The following is a 25766-nucleotide window of genomic DNA, read 5'->3' as shown; positions in this document are numbered from 1 at the left end:
GTGCAAAAGCGGTCAGTGGAGTTGCAGCATCTCCCGGTCGTCCCTTGGTCGTATGCTGACCTTGTCGGTGCTTTGCCTTCAGCTAGAAGCATCAGGTGGAAGTGCCCGCCCTGACGCCACGTAAGGCACTTAAGGTGAGCACCTGCTCCACCGCCCAATGGGTGGTAGAGGCGCAAGCCGCCATAAAACAGGGCACGGCGTCGGCGAGGGCTGACCCGAAGGAGCCGGTCGCCCAGGGAGAGGCTACCGAGGCGGCCATGGAGCGATCGAAGGAGGAGGAGCTGACCCACGAGGCCGAGGCCCGCGAGTCAAATGGGGCCAAGGCGCCCTCAGTCACTAAGGCCACCGAGGGCGCGGCCGAGGCCCCCCGGACCTCCAAGGCCGAGGCGACGGAGGCCGGGGCGTCCAGGACCACCGAGGCTAAGGTGGCGGAGGCCGGAGCCCCTGGGACCACCGAGGCCGAGGTGGCGGAGGCCAGCGTGGGCGCGGCGAAGCCGGTGGCCCAGGAAGCAGAGACGGAGGCGGGGCAAGCTTCAATACCGCCCCCAGTCCAAGGCCCGCTGTCGTCACAGGAGAGTGCCCGAGAAGTGGAGGTCCATTCGATCTCCTCCGACGATACTTCCCGAGGGAAGGAGGTGGCGGATGCTGAGGTGGCTAGCACCGTGGAGCAGCCAGCTCTGACCTCTAGCGAGGAAAGCTCGGCCCTCATGTGGGTACAACCCGAGCCCCGCGGGTGGGATCACCCGCGTGTCTTGTGGCGGAGCTAGGACGACCCTGAGGGGGAGCCTCTGTTCGCCCTCGAGGACGCGACTGAGGGGGGTCGCTCGGGCTCCTTCGAGCAATTCTGCCAGCTGGCGGAGCGGTCGCTGCGGACAGCGCTGTCCGTCATGGCTGACGATCTGCCCAGCGTTGCCCAGGTACACGTCTTCTTTTCTCGTGCGGTATCATCTTTTTTCGAGTTTTCTCGCAGTGCATGACCCCTGTTCTGCCTATCTAGGAGCTTGAGGCCCGGTCCCTCAGGAAGTTGATGTTCCTCCGGTGGGAGAGGGACGTCTAGGACCGGCTCCAGCAGCAGGACTTGCTCACCCATGCCCACGAGCTTCTATCGACGCGGAGCGCGGAGGTGAAGGACCTCCGCCTTCGCTGTGCTGATATGAAGGCCAAGGCGGCCACAGCTCGGGAGCAGGCCACCCCTTTGGCGGCACGGATCAAGGAGTTGGAGGAGCTGACCCGGGTGGCCGTTGAGCAGGACACCTTTAGGTCCCAGGCTGAAGAAGCGACGGCCTCTGCCAAGGCTATCGCTGGGCAGCTGGGGGCAAAGCAGGGTGCGCACCTGCTGACAAAAGGCACCCTAGCGGAGGCCCTCAAGGTGGCCGAGGCCTCCCGGGCCGAGGCTTTAGTCTGGAACGGAAAGGCCGAGGGTGAGTCCTGTTCCCCTTATTTTATTCGTTTTTCTTACGTTCGACCCCAAACTCCCCGATGTGATGCAGAGATGGAGGAGGCTTCCAGGGCGGCCGAGGCCTCTCGGGTCGAGGTCCAGCGTTGGAAAGAGAAAGCCGAGGGTGAGTCTCGTAGGCCTTTGCCCCTGTTTGGCTTATTTTCTTTTGCACTTAACCCCATCCTACTTGTCTTGGCGCAGGGTTGGAGGAGGTCTCCCGACAGCTGAGGCCTCTTGGGTCGAGGTCCAGCGCTGGAAACAGAAAGCCAAGGGTGAGTCTCGTAGGTCTTCGCCTCTGTTTGGCTTATTTTCTTTTGCGCCTAACCCCATCTTGCTTGTCTTGGCGCAGGGTTAGAGAAGGAGGTCTCCTGGCCAGCTGAGGCTCTGTTGAAGTGCAGGCGGTGCTCGAGGTCGAGATTGGGGAGCACAACGCACTGCAGAGCACCGCCCGTACTGCCTACAAGGCCCTGAAGGTTGAGGGGGTCGAGTCGGGCAGCTCCCTTGGGAGCCGCTTGATCGCGTTGAGTGGCCAAGTGCGTGAGCGACTCCGGGGGCGCTGCACACGGGCATCAAGCGTGCCCTGGCCGTCGTCTCCTTGCACTACGTCGACGTCGACCTCGAGGCCGTCAGTGACGGCTACGTCTTGGCTGAGGATGAGGAGGAGGCCGACGAGGAGGTCACGAAGCTGATGGAGGCGGCTAAGGGCCCTGGCACGGCGCTAGCCAAGCTGTTCGAAGAGGAGGTGGTTCCTCCCACACCGTCCGCCGACGCTGGAGACCTTGAGCCTTGACCTGGGCCAAAGGGGCCATGTAAACAGATTAGGATTATTATCGTACCGTGACGCTTGTGGCCGTCGAGGCCTATTTTAAAGTACTTATGCGTCTACACTTTTTAATCATTTTTTATTGTATTTCCGAGCCTCTGCCCTCTGTCTCGTTTTTGAACATATCATTTGCAAAAAACTTCCTCGAAACCTAAGCTGCCCCTCAAGGAAAAGGTGGTGAGGGAGTGCCGTAGCCCGAAGGCGTAGGCCGTCTCGTGGCTCGGCTGGCCTTTTGGCCCTGAGATAGACTTTTGGCCCTGAGGTTTTTTACAATCGATTTGTTAGAACACATTAGAGAGTTTGGCGTAGAAATTTATTCGAAAAACGATTAAAAAATGGTGCCTGGGACGGGTTCCCCCCTTCTAGCCCCCGAGGGAGGCTCGGTTCTATAGAGGCAGAGCTGAGTCTTGTTCGAGCCCCGCGGTGGGCACCTTTGCAGAGGCAAAGTCGAGTCTCCCTTGTAGCGTTATCGTAATGCTGATCACCCATCGATAGGTTCAGGAGGGTTTCTCAAAAAATTAAAATAACTAAAGAACGCTTCTTTATTGTATATCGAGAAACAATGTATACAATGCTTGGAAATTTAAGGGTAGAAGCAACGTAGTTGTTCTATGTTCCAAGCGTTGGTGAGGATTTCGCCGTTCTCGTTGGCTAGGTTGTACGTCCCAGACTTTAGCACTTGGGCAACGATGTACGGCCCTTCCCATGGCGGGGTCACCTTGTGGCGGCCCTTGTTGCTCTGCCTCAGTCTCAGCACCAGGTCACCCACCTTCAGGTTTTGGCTTCGAATGCGCCGGGCTTGATAATGTCGTAGGGTTTGCTGGTACTTGGCCGAGTGTAGCAGCGCGACGTCTCGGGCTTCCTCTAGTTGGTCGAGGGCGTCCTCACGGGCAGTGCAGTTGCTTTGCTCGTTGTAGGCCTGTAGCCTCGGGGAACCGTACCCCAAGTCAGTGGAGAGGATGGCCTCAGCCCCATAGACCAGGAAGAACGGTGTGAACCCCATGGCTCGGCTCGGAGTGTTCCTCAGGCTCTAGATGACCGACAGGAGTTCGGCGAGCCATTTCTTGCCAAATTTCTTCAACCGGTTGTATATTCTCAGCTTGAGGCCCTGTAGGATCATGTCGTTGGCACGTTCTACTTGGTCATTTGTCTTAGGGTGTCCTACAGCCGACCAGGCCACACGGATGTGGTGGTCATCGCAGAACGTCAGGAACTTGTGGCCGGTGAATTGTGTCCCGTTGTCAGTGATGATGGTGTTTGGAACCCCAAACCTGTGGATGATATCCGTGAAGAACAGCACCGCTTGCTCGGATTTGATTCGATTGATCGGATGAGTCTCGATCCACTTGGAGAACTTATCGATCGCTACCAGTAGATGGGTGTAGCCCCCGAGGGCCTTCTGCAGAGGCCCAACCATGTCGAGCCCCCACACAGCGAATGGCCATGTCATGGGGATGGTTTGGATGGCTTGGGCTGGGAGATGCGTCTGCCGCGCGTAGTACTGGCATCCCTCGTAGGAGCGTACGAGCTTGGTGGCGTCAGCAACCGCCGTTGGCCAGTAGAACCCTTAGTGGAAGGCATTTCCGATGAGCGTCCGAGGCACTGCGTGGTGCCCATAGGCTCTCGCGTGCAAGTCCCAAAGTAGGGCTTGGCCTGCCTCGGTGGTGATGCATCATTGGAGGATGCCAGATGGGCTTCGCCTGTACAACTCGCCGTTGCCGAGGACGTAAGTTTTGGCTCATCGCGCAAGCCATCGGGCTTTGGTCCTATCTGCAGGGAGCTCTCCTCGAATGAGGCAATCAAGGAATGGGACTCGCCAGTCCGTGCCCTGGTTGGCCTCAGGAGGCTCTGCGTTGACTTCCATGACCTCGGACTCGGCCAAAGGGGTCTTAGTGACAGAGGGGGCCTCGGGCCCTATGGTGGGCTCGACCGGTGGGCCCTCTTCCGTTGCCGAGATGTAGTCGATGGAAGGCTTATGGAGGTCTCTGGCAAAGACGTTCAGGGGAACCGGGGCCCGTGCCGATGCCATCTTTGCCAGTTTGTCCGTGGCTTTGTTAAATTTCCGCGTGATGTGGTTGAGTTCGAGACCGTCGAACTTATCTTCAAGGTGACGTACCAGCTTGCAGTACACCTCCATTTTGGGGTCATGGCAGTTCGACTCCTTCATCACTTGATCGACGACGAGCTGCGAATCGCCTCGTACGTTGAGATGTCGTACTCCAAGCTCGATGGTGATCTGCAAGCCGTTGACAAGGGCTTCGTACTCAGCTGCGTTGTTGGAGGCAACGAAGCGGAGCCGAATCATGTAGCGCATGTGCACTCCGAGGGGTGAGATGAAGAGCAGACCTATGCCTACCTCGGTCTTCATCAGGGACCCGTCGAAGTACATGGTCCAGCATTCCGCCTAGACTTGAGCAGGCGGTAGTTGGGTGTCGGTCCACTCCGCCACAAAATCGGCCAAGACCTGGGATTTAATTGCTTTCCGAGGCACAAAAGACAGGGCTTCCCCCATGAGTTCGACGGCCCACTTGGCTATCCTACCCGAGGCCTCCCGGTTCTAGATTATCTCTCCCAGAGGGAAAGACGACACCACGGTCACCGGGTGGGACTCGAAATAGTGACACAGCTTGCGTTGAGCCAAGACTGTGGCGTAGATCAGCTTCTGGATGTGGGGGTAGCGTGTCTTAGTCTTGGAGAGCACCTCGCTAATAAAGTAAACAGGTTGTTGGACGGGTAGAGCATGCCCCTCTTCTAGCCTCTCGACCACCACGGCCGCGCTGACCATCTAGGTCATTGCGGCGATGTAGAGTAAGAGGGCCTCGCCTTTGGCCGGCGGTACCAGGATGGGAGGATTGGTGAGCAATGCCTTGAGCTTGGCGAGGGCTTCTTCGGCCTCGGGGGTCCTAGAAAAGCATTCGGATTTTCTCAAGAGGCGGTACAGAGGTAAGCCTTTTTCACCAAGGCATGAGATGAAGCGGCTCAAGGCCGCAAGGCATCCCATAACCCTCTGCACCCCTTGAGGTCTCAGATTGGCCCCATGTTGGTCACGGCCGAGACCTTCTCCAGGTTGGCCTCGATGCCGCGTTCCGAGACTATGAATCCTAAGAGCATGCCTCGGGGGACCCCGAAGACACACTTCTCAGGGTTAAGCTTGATGCCCTTCTCTTTGAGGCACTTGAAGGCTATTTCCAAGTCGCCGACGAGATCATTGGCCTTCCTGGACTTGACCACGATGTCGTCCACATAGGCCTCGACGGCTCGCCCGATGTGCTCGCCAAAGACATGGGTCATGCACCACTAGTATGTGGCCCCTGCATTTCTGAGGCCGAACGGCATAGTCAGATAACAGTACATGATGAATGGTGTGATGAAAGAAGTCGTGAGCTGGTCGGATTCTTTCATCTAGATTTGATACGCATCAAGGGTAGGGTTTCACATCCCGCAGTGGAGTCAATGATTTGGTCGATTCGAGGTAATGGGAAAGGAACTTTTGGACATGCTTTATTCAAACCGGTGTAGTCTACACACATTCTCCACTTCCCATTTTTCTTCTTAACTAATACAGGATTAGCTAACCACTCCGGATGGGACACTTCCTTGATGAATCCAACCGCCAAAAGCTTCTGCACCTCCTCGCCGATGGCCCTACGCTTTTCTTCGTCGAATCGGCGCAGGCACTGCTTCACCGGTCTGGAGCCGACCCGGATGTCCAAGGCGTGCTCGGCGACCTCCCTCAGTATGTCCGGCATGTCCGAGGGACTCCACGCGAATATATTGGCATTCACGCGAAGAAAGTCGACGAGCACAACTTCCTATTTGATGTCGAGGGTGGCGCTGATCCTCGGCGCCCGGTTGTCGGGGTAGGTGGGGTCGATCGGGACGAGCTTGACGACCTCCATGGGCTCGAAAGTCCCAGCACGACGCTTGGAATCAGGCGCCTCGCTACCAAGTTGGTCGAGGTTGACGATGAGGGTCTCGGCCTCCACGAGAGCCTCGGCGTACTCGATGCATTCGACGTCGCAGTCGTATGCATGCTCGTACGTGGACTCGACAGTGATGACGCCGTTGGGGCCCGGCATCTTGAGTTTTAGGTAGGTGTAATTGGGGACCACCATGAACTTGGCGTAGCACGGCCGCCCCAGGATGGCATGGTAGGTTCCATTGAACCCAACCACCTCGAATGTGAGGACCTCCTTGCGGTAGTTGGAGGGAGTGCCAAAGCAAACAGGCAAGTCGATGCGCCCGAGGGGTCGCGTGCGTTTCCCCGGCACGATGCCGTGGAAAGGCGCGGCATCACCCTGGAGCTGCGACTTGTCGAGCTCCAGGAGCTCTAGGGTGTTGGTGTAGAGGATGTTGAGGCCGCTGCCTCCGTCCATCAACACCTTGGTGAGCCGGGTGTTGCCGATGATCGGGTCAACAACGAGTGGGTACTGCCCTGGGTTCAGGACATAATCGGGGTGGTCATCCGATCAAAAGTGATCGCCTCCTGAGACCAGTTGGGGTACCGGGGAGCGGCCACCTTCACCGAGAAGACCTCCCGATGCTCCCTCTTTCATTGGCGTGCCGTGAGGCACGCTAAAGGCCCGTCAAAGATCATGAAGGCGTTGTGCACCTCGAGAAACCCATCGTCCTTCTCGTTGTCCCTATCGTCGGCGCCCCTCATCTTGGCATCGTCGCTGGGGAGTCCGAGCTTGGCGTAGTAACGCCGAAGCATGGTGCACTCTTCGAGGGTTTGCTTTACCGGGCCCTAATGGTAAGGGCAGGGCTTTTTAAGCATATCGTCGAAGAGCCTGGGGCCTCTAGGGCCTCGGGGATTCTTGCAATCTGCGGCCGCAACTAGACCGGCCTCGAGGACCTCCTGCTTCCCTTGGCGACCCTTTTTCTTTTTCTTGGGGAGGTGAGGAGCCGAGGCCCCGGGGGCCTCGTCCCTCCGCTTCCCCTTGGCGTCATTGTTGGGGAAGATGGCCCCGACGGCCTCTTCGCCCGAGGCAAAGTTGGTGGCGATGTTGAGGAGCGCGGCCGCCGAGGTTGGCATGTTCTGGCCTAACTATCGGACCAAGTCTCAGCAGGTGGTGCCAGAGAGGAAAGCCTGGACAATTTCCGAGTCATCGACGCTGGGCAACTCAATGCACTGCTTGAAAAAGCAGCGGATGAAGTCTCGGAGAGACTCGTCTGGCCCCTGGCGACAACTCTTAAGGTCCTAGGAGTTCTCGGGGCGCACGTATGTGCCCTAGAAATTCCCGACGAAGACCTTTACCAAGTCGTGCCAGTTGTGGATCTGCGAGGGAGGGAGGTGTTAGAGCTAGGCTCGTGCCGAGTCTGACAGGAACAACGGGTGGTTGCAGATGATGAGTAGGTCATCGTCCACACCGCCTAGCTAACAGGCCAGGCGGTAATCGGCCAGCCAAAGCTCAGGGTTGGTCTCACCGTTGTACATTGTGAGGTTGGCCGGTTGCCGAAACCAGGTCAGGAAGTGAGCGCTGCGGATGGCCCTGCTAAAGACTCGAGGGCCAGGTGGCCCAGGAGAAAGACTACGGTCCTCCCCACTGTCGTAGCGACCGCCTCGGTGTGGGTGGTAGCCTCGAGCGGGCCCCTCGTTGTCATGGCACCATCGCCTGCTGACCGCATTGTGGTCGCCTTGTGCCTCGCGTCGGTCGCCAAGGCGATCATGCACCGAGGGGGCCCTGTTGGCCGTCGGTGCCCAAGCGGGCTTGGGACGAACCGAGGCCTCCCTATCCTGTCGAGGTGATGCCGTGGGAAGTTTCGAGGCACCTCCGCGCCGTCGAGAGGCAAAACTTTCGGCCTGCTGCACCGCGATAGTCTCAAGGAGGTCTCGGAGCTCGCCATGGGCCCGTCGCCCCTCCATGGTAGAGGGCTCGGGCATCGTCCGGAGTAGCATCGTCGCTGCCGCGACGTTCTGGCTAGCGCGATTGAAGATAGGGGGTTGCTCGCCCCCTTCATCGTTGTTGATGCGACAGTTGACGTCGCGAGCCCTCCGCCGGGCTGCTCCGCCATCACCGCGACCCCGCTGTTCTCGCTCCAGAGTGTCTCAGAGCTGCTATAGAAGGAATTGATCTTGTTCGACCTTGGCCTAAAGCTCACAGAGCTGCTCCAAGTAAAGGCGTCGAAGCTCCTCGTGGGCGGGGTTCTCGTTCCGCGCCGCCAGGGGCTCAACGCGTGGTGTGGCGTCGCCTGCCCCTTCGCGGTGCGAGGTGCGGTTGCCTGCCCCTTCGTCCTCATCGCTTGCTCTCGGCATCCCAAGCCTGATGTGGAAGCACTCGCGAGTAGGGTCGTAAGTGCCTGAGTCATCGGAGTCAGAGTAGCCGAAGCAGTAGTCGCTCGCGGCCAGGAAGCGACGCATGGCTTTAGGGTCACGAAGCCCAGTGAAGTCCGCTCCGGCCCACGCCTCGTCATCCTCCGAGGAGTCGGCGCGGGTGTGGGTCGGGGTAGTGGCATTGAGGTCAAGGGCGAAGCGTTGGTGGCGTCTTGAGGGCTCCGCGTGAGCGGAAGCATAGGCAGAAGCATAGGCGGCGACATTAGTCAACCTGAAGGGGTACGAGGACGGCGCCATCGCCGGGCTTTGCTCCGCCGGAGTCGACTCCTCAGGAGGTGGTGGGGCAGAGCTTGATGATGAGACGTCGCTACGCGCCACCAGCTTCTTTCCCTTGCCCAGGCTTAAGCTGGACAGGTCCCCAACCAGGGACTCTGTACCAACAGCCGAGCAAGGGGTACCGGCGAAGCGCGGTGCGTCGCCCTGAGCTTGCGCGGTGTCGGGGTGGTCCCGCTCGCGTTGTGCCTGGCGAGCGTGATGAGAGCGGCGGCCCAGGTGCCGCCTGCGCCTAGGCTGCTGGTGCGTGGTGTCGTCTTCGGTCGGTAGGGTTCTAGGTGTGAGGAGTACCATATCGTACTCACATCCTAGAGACATGAACTCTAGGCTTCCGAACCAGATCACCGTGCCGAGACACAGTGGTCGTACGGGGTCTGCCATCCAGAACTTGTTGGGATGACAAAGCTGACATGTAGTAGAACCCCTACCTGGCGCGCCAACTGTCGATGTTTTGGACCGGCAGGCCCTCAACCAACTAGTGAAAATGTACTACGTGCCCCTAATCCTGGATGGTGATGCAAAGAGACAAGGTTTATATTGGTTCAGGCAATAGGTGTCCTACGTCCAGTCTGAGAGATCGATCTTGTATTCCTTGCACCGAGGTGCTTGTAGTAGGGGTTTACAAGCAGGGCGAGAGAGGGAGCTAGTCCTAGGTCTCTGCGTGGAGTGGTGTGGGTTGCTTGAGATGTTGATCTCAGACAGCGAGGAAGCGTGCGTATTACAGAGTGTTGCGCGTTGCTTGCGCGTGTGTGTGTTTGAATCTCCGTTTGTTTGTGCGTGCGTCTATGCATGAGTTCGAGAACTCATGAGCTCATCTCCGCCTCTCTGTGTCTCGTGTGTCTCTCTAGAAACGGCCCCGGTCTCTCCCTTTTATAGTTGAAGGGGGGACAGGGGTGATACATGTGTTCGCTACGCGACGTCTTGTGAGCGGAGGTGGCGTGTTCGGGCCTATAGCCTGTCACTGTGGCGGCATGGTCGACGGAGCGGTCTTGTCCTTGATGTACTAGAGTGACGCGCCGGTCACGCCCGATCCTGTGCGACGTGGGAGCTCCAGTGATAGCTTGACGCAGGGCATGACTGACGACGTGTCAATCGCTGTATGTCGACAGCGTAAAGAGCCGAGGCTCAGTTGGTGCAGAGGCCGAACCATCGTGGGAGGCTCGGCGGGCGCGACTCCCGAGGCTACCGAGACCCTGAAGCGAATTACAGAGGCTCGGAGGGAGCAGTTAGTCCTGTGCACTGATTCCAAGACTACAGGGACCCGGACTTGACTCCCCACGCCGCGCTGTCCTCGGAGCAGAGGTTAGGTAGCACAGTGCAGTACGGGTGTCAGTCGTGGGCACAGTGCCGAGCACAGCAGCCGGTAACCCCTGCCCCGTCCTGTCCCGGACGACATGGTGTTGATGCGACTCCCATCTCGTCGGTCACTCCGCTATGTCGAGTCATCGTTCGGCTAACGTCGCAGGAGTGGTTGGTCGCGTTAGTTGGACGTGACGTTCTGTCAGGGAAATCGATCGAGGCGGAGGCGACGGGGTTGTCGCTGAGCCAGCCTCGAGCGAGGTAGAGAATCGGCACCTTGTCCGAGGCCTTACGTGCGGGGCCTCGAGCGAGACGAAGAATCGGTTCCCCGTCTGAGGCCTTACGTGTGGGACCTCGAGCGAGACAGAGAATCGGTTCCCCGTCCAAGGCCTTACGTGCGGGGCCTCGAGCGAGACGGAGAATCGATTCCCCATCTGAGGCCTTACGGTTTCATTTTGGGCCGAGCGGTCCAGCTAAGCCTCGGATAAGGTGGGGGTTACCGGTGGTTGTCCCTTGGCTTTGATTTTTGTAGGGTCTAAGCGATTTTTTCGGTTTTTGCTTAGGGCACCCCTTTTTATGGTACCCGACAATATTATAGATGCATAAATGTGCATTACATAGTATCTTTATGATCCATAAAATGGTAAATAGAGTCACATATATGTTCTTGAATTTCTTCAAGAAATGTAGTGGCTCATATTGATGCTATGACCAATAGAATTGATAATAATTCTTAAGTTATCTCTATAGTTGAATAACTAAGGCAAATGTGCCAAGTCTTGTTGACATCAAGAGAGAATTATTTGTACGCAACATTGGATATAGGTTATGTATATGTAGTCAAATCCAACTGAGAATGTTTTGTTTAAGTATTGCCATATCCGTTGTTAAGAGAAAATTACTCCTCTTAGTTGTCATCTTGGAGTTTCCATATGAAAACCATATTGACGGATATCTCTATAATTTTAATTGGGTATATTTTAAAAACAAAATACAAGAATGGATTCATAATTATTATTTGAGTACCAATAGGGAGTATGATATTAGGATGACCAAAGCCCACTATCATAACATCGCGTCAAGCGATTAACAAAATATTTCCTTGTCTCTATGTAAGAGTTTAGGAATATTTTGCTTCCCTACGTATAGAGTTTATGATGCAACTATCCACTAAGCAAAATTCCTCTTTGCATTTGGATTGACTCCCGTATAAGTCTATATATAGCATGAAGAATATAATGACATTCTTTGTAGATATATAGATTACATACAAGTTAATTAATGGAATATCAAATGTGATGGCACATTACTATGATATTTATTGAAATTGATGACAATATTTTATATTACAACATCAAAATGCGACGTAGATACTAGGTATCTTTGTAAATGGAAGACAAATTTGGTCTCCAAAATGGATAAGCGAAGTAAATTCGATGGTAGTGCTCTCCATGCTCATAAGACCCACTTATTAATTAAGTGTTTGGTTGCTACTTGGTTTTTTCATAAAACTTGTTGTGAACAACTAGCCTTTCTGGTGGTGTCAGATTGAAGATAGAAGAGTGCTTCATATCTTTATTATTGAGCCGAATATTTATGTCCAATGGATTTGTAATACCGATCAATTAAATGTTTGACATTCCAAGTTGTGTGGCTGTAACATACACAATTAGGACAAAATATAATTCTGTCATATTTAGGAAATGCCTTGACTCTAAAGAATGCACGAGGCTACTATTTCTTTTTTGCGTTAAATCTTACCATTAAAGTTCTATGGATGGCATTATTACATGGCATCGAACTTGTTATGATTCTGAAAATTCAATGTACTTTAGATGATAGAGCATCACTATAATGCTAATGATGATTCCTAGATAAGAGATTATCATACACTTAGACCTGAAGTAATGTAGGAATTAATCTAGAATACATATGATAAGTCGTGGGAATCCCAAAACGCAATATAGAGGATATTGAGAACAACATATTTCTATTCTCAAGTGGACTTAAGATCCTAGAGATAAAGTTGTGGCCAAGCTTAGTCGGCATTGGGCAGAATAACTGCCTTGTGTTGTTCATATCGCCCATTAAGAACTAGCCATATAATGCTTCGATTTGCACCCATTGAGATACACATACGTGTGATCTGAATATATATGGTGCTTTATTTTAATAAAACTCCATATTTAAATTAATCATAATGGTGATGCTCTCTTATGAGGAGCATCAAATATTGATATGAATCCATAGAACATCAGGTTTAACATTACGTCCATTGACCATGCTTGATAATAGTGACCATCAAAAGCAAGAGATCAAACTCTTTGCTGGCTATTATTCTAACAAGGTTTAAACCATAGTTTTTCTGAATTTACGCTTAAGGCAAATTTAAAATTGCTATGATGATGTTGTATTAATTAATGCAAAATAAATAGGAGACAAGATCTATCTCACTAATAGTGTAAACCTCATTTATGTTAACACATTAGAGGTAGTCATCATAAAGATGTAGACCTCTAATAATATGGACATAGTCTGTTGAACAGTAAACGCCAAGTGGTGTAAGCAATTTGTATAAACACATTTTAAGGTAATCATTAAAAGACTGATGTAGACCTTAGTTAATCCGCAAATGAATTGGATACGCACGTTGAGGATAGTCACTAAGAACTTAGTGTAGATCCTACAGCAGCAACTATGTTGCTACCTTGTGTATGGCCCACATACAATATGAAATATTTGTGTTATATACAAGTAATGAGGTAACACACTTAATGTATTTTGCATTAAAAATGTAAGCACTATAAGCTTTAAATAATAAAGCTTAAAAGGGCTTATCATGAAATGAAAAATGCAAATAACAAAGCAATTACAATAATAAGGTCATGATAGTAATACTACATGTTTATTGGGTTTGTCATTTTGAACAAACACTTTGAACATGCAATGTTAATAGAACATATTTATTGGGTTTGCTAATTTAGACAAACGCTTTGAACATGCAATGTTAATAGCACATGCTTATTGGGTTTGCTAATTTGGACAAACGCTTTGAACAGTACTAAAAAAATCCAGAAAACATAGAATCTGGAAAGCAAATTTATAGTGATAAATTCATCTGCAACAATACATGTCATGATGCAATTCTTGATAACACATGGGTCTCAAAAATACTTATTTACAAGAGGTAAATATTATGCATCATAATGCATTTTAAATCTAAGGTATAAAATGAGCATTTACATGAGTTAAATATAGTACACCGCAGTATGTTAAAACCTGAGGGCTTAAACATAAATCAGGAATACATCAATAATCTGTTAGGATTATCATGTAATTCATAGAAAATAAGACGGGGTTTGTGCATTTCTGCACAACCTTATCCAATGCACGGAGGAACAGACGGTTTTCCCGTCGGTCGCGTCTCTTGGCCTCCAGGCAGGCGCCTCTCGGCTGCTTCCATGGTGACCGACCACCACCGGGCTAGCCTCTAGCTGCCGGCACAAGACCACAGCGAGGCACGAGCGTGGGAACCGCCGGCCGCTACGAGCGAGGCGCAGGCGCAGGGCCGCCTCCGCGGGCGCAAGAGGGGCCACAAGCCGTCCAGGTCGTCGGGGCGCCACCATGGGAAACGACAGTCACAGGGCTCGCGTCCAGCCACCGCCACGGGGTCGCAACAGGGCACGAGCCGAAGAAACCGGCCGTGGTGCAAGGTCGTAGGCACAGGCCACAGGCCACCATCGCCATGGCCGTGTAGGCACCATGGGCTGTGACCAGCCTGGTGCGCGGATCCACCGCGGCTGGTTGTGTGCACAGGCTGCACGGCTGGCCGGCGCGCGCAATCGCCATCGGCGTAGCCTACGGACAAGTGCGGCAACTCCCACCGACCAGATGTGTCCGATGCTAGTGAGGGTAAAATCGGAGGGCAATATCTACCGATTTCTTAGAGGTAAGAACATCTCAAATTGGGGGAAAACATCGATACATACTGTTCTTGTATTGAGGCTTGCAATCCACGTTTCTTTTCCCTTCGTTCTTTGACATAGGCCTCTTCTCAAACCCTTCCCAGAGAAAGGAGTTCTTGATGTTCGTCTCTTCCAGGAACGCCGATGAAGAAGCGTCTCCATTGCCATCAACATTGAGTTCTTGATTCCAATGTGTTGATGGCCCTTGTGCCTGTCTCGTTGTTGGAGATGACAACAGCAGTCATGCAGCGGAGACGACGTGGGAGAATCTGCATCACTGGCATCATCATCCTCCTGCCTTCTAGATCATAGAGCATCATGCTGATAACATGTTAAAGCGTGAATGGAAATGAACAAATTTGGGAGAACTATCGCTTTCATTGATCTTGGAAATATATTTATACAAGTGGAGGGATATCACAAAGGGACACGACTGTTCCCAAAAGACATGTCCTTTGGACCTAAAATTAACTGTCTAATCCTATCCACTAATCCTGACCTTAATGGATGAGATCACTCGTGAAGAGACGTATGTTCGACGTCCGTTCGCGTATGTGTCATTTCACAGCATAGACAACTTACTTATCTTGCTTGTGTCAAATTTTCATGATAATAGGCTAAATGGTTTGCTAGTTATAGCTGATGAAAGTTGATCTCCAGAAATGTTTATTCTATGAAATTTCTAGATAGATCTAAGAAATTGCTTTGTTTGACCTTGATAACCGTTGAATCATCTTAGACTATAAGAAAATTGTAGGCAGTTTTATAAACTTTCCATAAAGTCAAAGATCATAGTATTTGATTGAATAGAACTCTAGATATGGCCAAAATAACTAACTGTTGTTTACAGCCCAGAAAATGACTAAGTCAAATTGTAATTGTTTATCTTATGTGGTGCTTGTGTAGCTGCTTAGGCTAATTAAGATTAGTTGTTAGCTACAGATTCTAAAACTCTTACTGATAATTAACAACTTTACCTTAGGTTACTAGAACTTAATGAGTGTATGTTTCTTGTACTATAGAAGAGATATCCACCTACTCATTAAAGATCAACTAGAAGGAAGTTATGCATCTACTTAGTCAACGAATGTTAAACTTATCATATATCTTACGGAAAATCATGCTCATGCGTATATACTTCATCATGTCATCTCATCTCATGCATTTATGATACTCATTTGTGCATATGCATGTAATAGGTTCCCCGAAAGAAGTGACGCTACTCGAGTTCAAACCCGAGCATCAGGACGAGCAGCAGGCAGCCCAGGATCAGGAGGTTCAGACAAGAGTCAACGTGAAAGATCTTCCTGAGTGTCCTAATCACCAACCTTCCTCGTATCTAAAAGGCAAGCCCCGTAACATTTTAAGCCTCTTATGTTTTCTAAATATCAACTTGAGTCCTTTTATGTTGATGCATTAAGTGATTAAAACCACTTGCTACATATACTTTCTTTGTCCAAACAAATATATCTTGAATCTTATGTAGGTCCAGGATTGAATATATGCTTAGTCATGCTTAGTTCAATAGAAGTCGAATGATTTCCTGTCACCTACAAATAGAAGTCGAATGATTTCCTATCACCTACAAAATATAGGTAGATATTTGATCACTGTTGGCTATAATTGCTATCGTAGAAATAACTACGTGTTGATGAATAAAAAAAAATAGGACAAAATTGTGATATAGAAGCAACAAGGCATGTAGATCTTGGTGTCTATTTATCTCTGTCTGTGTTGGTTAAGGACCGATTCGCTGTACGTTCTCATGTCATGTTGTACACATGCCTAACACTTAGTTGATCGGATAAACCGTTCCGACCGCAAAGCCGAGTACCCCAACTCAGACTGAGACCCGATAAGTGAAAGTGCGCACACTGAACGAAGTAAGAGTGTACGGGGAGCCAGTGGCGTGAATCCAAGGATAGACCAGGCCTCAATTTCCTGACAGACTGATAGTATCTCTGAGGGTACGACGCTGATCGGACTCGCGACTATACCTGAGTTGTACCAAAGATGACCCAACGCGACTCCGACGGGAAAAGTATGATAGTTTGATCGCTTCAATGATTGTTATTGTACTTGTGCTCTTATAAATTGGACGTTTCTATTACAACTGCAATTCTCACCTCCTCTTGATCCTTGGCGGCGGCAAGGATCATATCCATGTCGAGTTCTTCCACTGATATAAAAAGTAGCAAAAATTGTTGATTAAATAAACTAACAGCAAGAATTGTAACTGATGCATAATGTGTTTATTTGTTCTGATTAAGAAAATCTTACAATGTTTTGATTACCTATGTTGCACGATGCATTCGTACATGGCCTAAAGGTTACGAGGATTGAAGAAACCCCAGAAATACTGAACATCTGAATATGAAAGCAAAGGTCCATTGTCTCCCCAACACAGGATATTAGTAATGATAAAAAATAAAGAGGTATACAGTCTGTTCGTTTCATCGTAAACGATCGTGGATTATTTACTGCTGGTTGGTTTAGTGTGAGAGAAAAATACTATTCCAGCTTATAATCCACGATCATATACGAGCAAGCGAACAGACTAATGATTATCTTGTCCTGCATTGTACTAAGCATGTAACTATCTAGTGCTCCTATATGGCTAGACACACCAGCTGTGCAGTAACGAAGAAACCACCCATAGAAGTAGGTGGACCAGGAGAAGGACCAAAACACATAAGGATAAAACAAAGACAGAAGATAGATGTACAACAAGCTGAAACAGAGGCGCCCATTATGGCCACCGAGATTATGAATCTCGGTTGAATAAGGTTGGTGCTAGTAGAAGCAAATGTATACTTTCAGTCCAAATGTAGAAAATGGAGAAGCAGCAAAACGAGCAGATAGAGGTGAAGCTATCATAATTTCAAAACATAACAAAATGGAGAGGTAGCAAAAAGAACAGAAAAGGAAGCTATGACCATTTCAAAACATGACAAAATGAGGGTTCTAGGAATTTGGCTATTGCTTATGACACAAATTAACCAAGCAAATAAGTGGGTCCACAAGAGATGCAGGTGAGGCCCTCCATGCTCCAATCCTTTTCTTTTCACATTAACAGCAGATATGATCATACATCAAATTCACAAAATTGCGAGCTATATACTGGGGTGCGGCGAGAACAGAATCCAACTGAGATAATCAAAGAAAAAGGGAAAATACATGCAGAAATGTCAAGGAACAAACTGGATTTGCAAGAAGGTGGAGAGAGATGGATAGGAATAAATACATCATTGGCAATGGGGTGTGCTCAGTAATAGGACAACCAACAAATTATGTGAAGCAAATACATCATCGACAATGGACTTATGGTCAGTAACAAACACACAAATTGTAGCAACTAACGAAAACAAAACAACACATGGAAAACACAATTGCTAAGATATAATGGCATAGTCATCACAAAACTAATGCAAATAGAAAGAATTATGGAAGGATGAATTAATTAATCATCATTGCACAATTACATTGTCTCAATCTAAAAAAAGGTCATCATTGCACATCCCCAAAACCTCAGTAGATAACATGAAGAATGAAACAATTAAGCATCATTGTATAGTGAAGGATATCAGCTGTGCGCACGATCCGCACATTTAGAAAAGAGCGGCAGGAGCCGACGGACTTCTAGGGTAGGGGGGCCAAGATCCTCGCAGTGAGAAGAGGAAGCTGAGGGAAGGGGTGGGGAGAAGGGGAGAGAGCACACCTCCGCCATGCGCAACAGACAAGATGAAAATGGGATAAAATGAACTGAACATGAGAAGATAAAAGAAATGTAGTCAAAAGAAAATACAACAGTTGTGGATCAATGAGAAGCTGGAACAGAGAGAGAACTAAGATTAGGACTACACATGCGGGTGTTTAAGTAGCAAGAAGCAGCAACATCCATAAATATAGGACCAGAACTCTTCAGTGAGCCATCAAGGCCAGCTTTCAACATACAAACGAAAAATATGAAGCATGTTTTCCTATCACTGCTGCAATCCGCTACAGATCATGAAATAAGCACCTTCAAATAGTGCTGCATGTGGATATAGTATTGTTGTATCAAGCCAATCACTGTATCAATAAAACAAAAAGTTATAACTCTACAAATCAGGCAATGATCACCATCAAATAAAAAATTACCCTTTTTCAATTCATATTCAGAGGAAGACATTAATGACCAGCAACAGGGAAACTGGAAATATGAGATGCTAGCGTGAACTGGGAGCTTTCTAACCTTTGTTTAGGAAACAACACATGGTGCGATAGTATAGAACAGAAAGCCAAACATGATACCGGGACATCTGGCCAAAGGAAATAAAAAGGCATCAAGACAGAAATGGAAATCAAGCGAACGAACCTAAGCAAATAAAGCTGTCAGCAATTTTCAGAAAAGGAACCTAGGAGGAGGAGGCAACAACGGCATAAGCATAGCTGCCACTAGATGTATGTTTCATATGATATGTGATCCACTGAACGAAATCGATGCTAAATTTGTAGATGGCTAGTTCATGGCAAGTCTATATATTAAACATAGGAGTAAGAAAAATGAATAACACATCAAGTTACATGTACAGGTAATAATTGCCTAAATCTCATTGAGTAACATCTAAGAAGTTTCCTTTTGTTCACATTAATAACCTGATTAGGCTCATTAAAATATGTTTCCTGCCTCAATTCGGAACACAGGAAAACATATTTTTACTAAGGGAAACTAAACATAGTTTAGCTATCAGTCCGTGTCACCCCACACGTGGGGAAAAAGGTCGTGTGGATCCTTATGGGCAATATATACCGATTATTAGCCATTGAAAGGCACCAAAAAATAATTCTAATGAATTCAAATTTATTTTACACAAGAACTTTACCCCCTCCTGATCAAGATCAACACCTACAAGTAGCAACAGTTATAAGATCAACACGTGTGGTAGAGACACACCACCAGGCACCACGCCACACATCTAAAAAGGCAGGAAGGAAGATAGACCAGGCATAAGCAAAGGAACTCACCAACACACCTTCCAATGTTATCAGTCTGCACAGAAGGATTTGCTAGAAAAACAACCACTCCGCTTAATTGACTCCCTTCACCACACAGCACAGAGGAAACAAGCATCAGGAACCATGAAACAGAGGCAAGATATTCGAAAACCCCGAAGAGCACAAGATTGCGCAAGAAATAAGCAGAACAAGGGATTTCTTGGTGGCAACATGGCCCAAAAGGACTTATGTCTTGCAGCAACAGATGCAGAAAGGAAATCAAAGTTTTTCTTGTTTGCAATGTAATCCTTTAAAGCAGGAAAAAACACAGAAGAAGCACAAGAGCAACCAAAAGGCAAAAAAATATAAGCTATAAAGGTGACCATTTTTTTTAGTCCAGGTACGAAACCAACATATGGAGAACTAAAATGGAATAGGAAATGGATACAGGCTTACCAGGCACCAATCACTGTGGTACAATAACTCTGATTTCCCTAACCTATACACTGCACAAGACAAGGCAGGAATGTAAAATTTAATTGGAGATCAAAGCACCAAGACAGAAAAACCAAAAATAAAATAATACAACCAAGAAAGTGATGTATGTTACTATATCTATATATGTGTAGACATATATGCAGGTACATAAGCTGCAACTAAGAAAGTGATGAAAAAACTATCAATCTTGCATTAGCTCCTATAAGGAAACCAAATAAATAGCTCAAAAACTGTAGTACGTGTACATGTCTCAGGCAATGGATAGTTGAAATTCTGAAAACGATATATATACAACATTACTGATGTAAGATTATAGAGGGTCCAAATGATCATGGAGGTAGCACACTACTCACTATGAACTGGAAAAGCTAATAGGAAAAGGCTGGCTAACCACTGTCACCTCAGGTTACTGCAGTGAACTGAAACGAACAGAGTAGTTAGCCCCAGATGACCTCAAGAAGGAACTTGTATAAGGGCATGGAACCTGCAATGCAAAGAAATATGGCACTGCACTGAACAAAGGCATGGAACCTAAATTGTGGAGTAGCAAAAGCAATAAAAGATATACCAAAATGCACTCGTCTGTGGCAATTGTCGTTCCCTGACGTCTCATTGTGCAACCCAAAAAAGTGGAGTAGAAATTTAGCACTAATGCATGGTCCTGCTCCAAAGAACAGAAAGTCAGCAAAGCCATGTACAGAGCAGGTTATAACAAATAGGCTGCACCAAAATTGTGAACCCATAATAAATTGTATACTTCACCATGAACTGAATCTAGGTACTCCATAACAATGGGTGCCAAAGCACATCCTGTGGCATAGCATGAAGGTAAAGAACTTCACAACATGATGTACTATGCAGCACTGGTTGTCGAGTAAGCACAAAGGGCACATGCATGTAAACAATAAAGGCACCATTAGCAGTTAGAGGGAAAAAACATCTTACATAGAACATGTATTCTAAAGAATAGAAAAGAAAAATAAAGCTGTCTTGGAGCATCCAAAAAAAACTTTTGAGCATGAAGCATCCAAAAATTTTCATTAGCCCAATAGCGAACTCATTAATTGTTCGAAGAGGATACATGATAAGAGCCAGCATCTTTGGAACGTATACCACCACAACAGGTGAAAAAGAAATCATGAACCTATGAATGCTTGCCACTACAATAATACTCAAATTGCCAGCTGAAGACATTAGGCATTGCTGCTGCAATATTTTTTTAGAGCAATACATTTTCTCCGAATCGAAAAAAAAAAGAAAGGAAATTACCTTGGTTGACCTGAACTTATTTCAGCAGGGTAATCGAAGGAGGCGAGGGAACCCTTGGTGAGGCCATTGGAGCCCATGAGCAGGACCAAGAGCCGCATGTAGGCCCGCCACGGGTTCACCATGTACTTCACCATAAAACCCTGCAGGCGTATCGGCGCCAGGTACGCGAACCCCTGCGCGAACGTGAAGTACCAGCAGCGTGGGGAGGGGGGAGAGGCGGAGGACGACGCGAGGGAGAAGCGGAGGAGGCAGAGCCTGGCACGAGGAAGAACCGCTGTCATCATCAGAGACGAGGTGGCCCCGGCACGGCCACAGCCGGAGCGCCACCCCTCGCTGCCGTCGGCTCCTCAGGAGGGCACTTGCTGTGCCGCCCCCTTCGGGGCCGGCAAGCCCTTGGGCGGGCTGCCGTGGGGGCCCCGCCGTTGGAGGGCGGAGGGCGGCGTGGGGGAGCTGGGAGAGGTGGAGGACGGCGCGACGGAGGAGCCGAGGAGGCAGAGGGCGGCGCGAGCGAGGAGCGCGGAGTCGTCGATGCGGGAGGAAGAAGCGGAGGAGACGACGGCAGGGAGAAGCGGCAAGATATTTTCTGTTGAGCCAGTCATGTACCGACGTGTGGGCCATGGGGGTGGCGGGGGGGGGGGGGGGGGGGGGGGGGGGGGGGGGTTTAAAGTCAAATCTGCATCGTTAAAACAAGATCAGACGCTGTAAATTGTCTTTTGCTACCGTGGATGCCCTGAGAGGTCGCCGAGCTTCGGAAGAAATTTATTTATTTATTTATCTTGCCATCTTTGCATTGAGTTCAGATCAAAGTAAAAACAAATGCGAGAGGCAGCGGAGACCCCGAAGTGAAATCTTGCACGAACATTGGAGGCAGACAATGCAAGCTGCACCCAGGTATACACAAAAGTACAAAGTGCATGCAACAATGTAATAATCAATGCAACAACCATGGTCGAGCTAGCTCACTAATACTATACTATCCGTATGATGCATGGATGTAGTAAGCCTGCGTGTGGAATGATATGTATATCAGAGAGCGCGCAGTAGTACAGCAAGAATCTTCTAAGCAGACGAAGCGTCGAGGAGTTAAGGTGGGCACGTAGTAGCAGCTGAGTCGACGACGACGACGACGACGGAGAAGAAAGGCGGCGTCATCATGCGGGTGCACGTCGCGGTGGTGTGCTCTGCAGTGGGCTTCCTCGGCTTCGTCATCCTCATCCTCGGAGTCGCCGGGGAGGCCGCCACTGCGCAGGCCTACGTCTGGGGGCCTTATGACGATGGCAGCGACGGAAAGTGTCAGTACCGCAGCACGCCGGCGCTGGCCTGTGGCATCGTCGCGGCGCTGCTGGCGATCACGGCTCAGGTCGTGGTCACCGCCACCAGCCTCTGCTGCGGGTGCTGCCGGACATGGGAGGTACCAACGGAGACAAGGCGCATCGTCGGCATCGTCCTCTCCGCCGTCTCATGGTACGTATACGCACGTGTATTAGTTACCTCCGTCCACGCTTTGGTATTTTAAGGTGCATATCTTTTATTATATACAGAGACATAATATATATCTAGATGCATAGAAAAAGTTATAAATCTAGAAAAGCTAAGACGTCTCGTAATTTGGAATGGACGATGTTTTGGGGAGCTATATATTTATATGCAAATCAGTTAACTTTCCATCCTCTATTAGTAAATTAAACTAAAGCATGTTTTGTCCACACCGATTTTTTTTGTTCTATCACGTGTTTATATATCAAGCCATAAATAAAACAATGAGTTTTCCACATTTATATTTTCCATTCCAGTTAAAACTGATACGGAGTTATGCACATCCATACTCTATATTGCAGGATAACTGTGCTTCTAGTGGTGGCACTGTTTATCGCGGGCGCTGCGCTTAACGTGGACCAAGAGAGACAACCCGACGCCGACGGCCATTGCTACCGCGCCCCAGGTAGCTCACTGTTCGTGGCAGCGACAGTCCTGACTGTCGCCGCCACAGGCATGCAGATCGCGTCCTACATCCTGCTCCAAGTGACGACGACGCCCACAAGCTCCACCAAGCCCCCGATGGCAACGCAGCAGCCGGAGTTGGCCATGGGGCAGCCGGTGGTGGAGCCTGAACCGCAGCAAACTGCAGAGGAGGTGGTTGCGGTCGCAGTCAGTGGCCAGAAGCCGTCGCCGCCTTCGGCTCCTGTACCGTCTCAAGCCACAGAACCTGCATCCCAAGTTTGAAGTTTGGAACCTATGGAAGGACGTTTAATTTGCTTCAGGTGTTCATTCATAATAAAAAAACACGATGCCAACTTCTATGTATGTTATCGTGTTGCCAGGTTCTATATATGTGCGATATATGCATGGTTTGTTTGTTCAGAATCAGTCAGGATTTTTGTATGGTGTTGTTCGATATAAGATGATAAAAAACATACGTGGGCAAAAAGCACTCTTTTTAAAACACTGTGACTGTGCCCGTGCGTTGCAACGAAAAAAATTAAACCATAATGATTAAAGTTTACAAGTGTCATAATTAACTAAAATTGATGTGTTTGAGTGTAATAATCTTCACGTCATTCTATTTGTTGCCATGAAATTGATGTGCTTGAATGTAATAATCTTCTCGTCATTCTAGTTGTTGTCGTTCATTATTTTTTATAGGAATTGATTAGGTCGTTTAAGCCTGACCAGGTTCCTCCAAGTTGGGACTGATTGGGCACCTAGCCATATCACCTATTTTTTCTCAAAATTTCAAGACAACTGAAAGGATCAAGATGTCCAAGAGAGGGTTGAATTGAGCTAATTCTAAAATTCTTTACAACAATTAAACCCTACACCTAGCCCACTTCAGTCATTTATGCCTAGAATGTGATTCTAATTATCTATCGCACAAAAGTTTAACATCCTAGATTCCAATCCTACTCTAGCATGGCAATTCTAAGAATGTAACGACAAGAATTGAATTGCTCAAAAGTAAATGCTCAAAGTAAAGAGAGAAGAAGGAACGCGATGATGTTTTGCCAAGGTATCAGAGAGTCGCCACTCCCCACTAGTCCTCATTGCAGCACCCGCGCAAGGGTGTAGCTCCCCCTTGATCCACGCAAGGATCAAGTGCTCTCTACGGGTTGATTCTTTGATACTCAATCACGGTGAATCACCCACAACTGCTCACAACTTGGGTCATCCACAAGCTCCTTCGGATGATCACCAAATTTCCAATCACCACCAAATCATCTAGGTGATGACGATCACCAAGAGTAACAAGCAAGAACTCTCACTTGACCACAACAAACCTAATGAGAAGGGTGGATACACACTTACTACTCTCTTTTCACTAATAAGGCCTTAATCTTGGATTCTCAAATCTCAATCACCTCACTAGGCTCTTGCTCTCTTTGGCACTCTCAAGGATGTTTCTCAGCTGTTGAAATGGGCAAGAGTACTCCCTTGAATGAATAGAGAAAGTATTTATACCCTCTCATTCAAAATGAATTGTTATGTGTCTGAGTTAGAACTCTGCAGGGTGGCCGGACGCTCCGGTCAATTCTCCCCACACTGAGCCATTAAGTTGTGATCGGACTCTGACCTATGTCCAGTCAGCACTGACCAGACATGTCCGGACACGAAAACTACTCTCTAGAACCTTACTGATGTTGACTGGACTCTGGCACCCAGCGTCCGGTCACATTGTTGTTCAGCATCCGATCAGTAACCGGAACCTGACCAGCGTCCGGTTAGCACTGACCAGACGCGTCTGATCAGAATTCTCCCTCTCTGGAACCTTACTAGAGTTGACCGGACTTTGACACCCAGCGTCCGATCACATTTCACTCAGTGTCCGGTCGCATCTAGACGACTTCACTTGATCAAATGAACTGACCGGACTCTACTACCAGCATCCGGTCACACCAGGACCAGCATCCGGTCAACATTTGACCCTCCATTCACTTCTGACTTGAAATTATATGTGAATGAAGTTTGCTCCAATTGATCTTAAGGCTACTAGGAGCTACCTAGTGCTAGATTTGACAAGTGTGCACCACACCTAACCCACTAGACTCACCTAGGTCAAGCTACTAGTCCATACCTCCTTAATAGTATGACCAAAAGAAAAACAAAGTCCTAAACTACTCTAAGTGTCTCTTCAACACCAAACGACACTTAGAACTAGTCCATCCTTAACCTTGTCGTCCATCCTTTAAAAACCGAAACAATTTTCATTGTAGGGGCATGACAACCACGATTGCCCAATCAATTGTCATTATCATGACCTAACTTAATTGCATATGTAAAACACACATTAGTCATAGTAATCTCGTATTATCATTAATCATCGAAACCCAACTAGGGGCCTAGATGCTTTTAATCTCCCCCTTTTTGGTGATTGATAACAATACAACCTCAAGTATGTAAAAGAGATAAGGTTTTCAACATGCTTGGTTCATATAAGCTTTTGATAATAAGAACAAAAGAGTTAGGTAAGCTTATATGACCCAAGCCAACATGATGTACTCAATAGATATGAAATAAACATGAGTATAAGAAATAAAACTCATTTGCATCGAAGTAAAACGTAGAAGCAAAGCAAATGAGCATAACCAAGTGACATGACATACATAAAGATCAAAGTAGAGAGCACACATGTCACTTATCAAATAAATATCACATTAATATCACGATCACATAAATATCACGATCACACGTATGTAGTTCAATGCATGAAAGTAATATGAATGCATAATAATGTATCACATATAAAAAGACAAATATAATAGATAAGCTCTCCCTAGATATATCACTCCCCCTAAGTTTGTCATACTTGATCCCTCTCCCCCTTTGGCGTCAAACACCAAAGCCTAAGGGTCGGTCGGTGGGACCGGAGCAGACGAGTCGAGCGTTGAGTCGCGG

General features: G+C 48.5%; 3 protein-coding genes and 1 long non-coding RNA gene across 12 annotated transcripts; 2 read left to right on the top strand and 2 right to left on the bottom strand.

Annotated features, from left to right (window-relative positions):
* The first annotated feature begins 257 nt into the window (after positions 1 to 257).
* On the top strand, positions 258 to 767 carry LOC136461197 (uncharacterized). Its single transcript, XM_066460597.1, has one exon. The coding sequence runs from the start codon at positions 258 to 260 to the stop codon at positions 765 to 767; it is 510 nt and encodes a 169-aa protein (XP_066316694.1).
* A 2077-nt stretch (positions 768 to 2844) lies between these two features.
* On the bottom strand, positions 2845 to 3264 carry LOC136461187 (uncharacterized). The gene has a single exon (XM_066460593.1). It carries the CDS (start codon positions 3262 to 3264, stop codon positions 2845 to 2847), a length of 420 nt encoding a protein of 139 aa, XP_066316690.1.
* Positions 3265 to 13423: 10159 nt separating this feature from the next.
* On the bottom strand, positions 13424 to 21465 carry LOC136538711 (uncharacterized). 9 transcript variants are annotated; one of them, XR_010779447.1, is made up of 8 exons: positions 20877 to 21465; positions 20370 to 20470; positions 20008 to 20268; positions 19566 to 19615; positions 19140 to 19214; positions 18998 to 19020; positions 18367 to 18433; positions 13424 to 18203 (listed from the first exon to the last, which is right to left on the bottom strand). It is a non-coding gene; the product is annotated as an uncharacterized lncRNA (long non-coding RNA). The 9 variants fall into 9 exon arrangements; XR_010779445.1 differs by having other exon boundaries at positions 13424 to 16311; positions 16413 to 19020; XR_010779443.1 differs by having other exon boundaries at positions 13424 to 16311; positions 16427 to 19020.
* Positions 21466 to 21860: 395 nt separating this feature from the next.
* On the top strand, positions 21861 to 23099 carry LOC136461176 (uncharacterized). The gene is made up of 3 exons (XM_066460588.1): positions 21861 to 21873; positions 21965 to 22340; positions 22715 to 23099. The coding sequence occupies exons 1-3, from the start codon at positions 21861 to 21863 to the stop codon at positions 23097 to 23099; spliced, it is 774 nt and encodes a 257-aa protein (XP_066316685.1).
* The last annotated feature ends 2667 nt before the right edge of the window (positions 23100 to 25766 follow it).

The sequence above is a fragment of the Miscanthus floridulus genome, chromosome 1, assembly GCF_019320115.1.
Source record: "Miscanthus floridulus cultivar M001 chromosome 1, ASM1932011v1, whole genome shotgun sequence".
Lineage (NCBI taxonomy): Eukaryota > Viridiplantae > Streptophyta > Magnoliopsida > Poales > Poaceae > Miscanthus > Miscanthus floridulus.
This window is presented reverse-complemented; position numbering and strand designations above follow the sequence as displayed.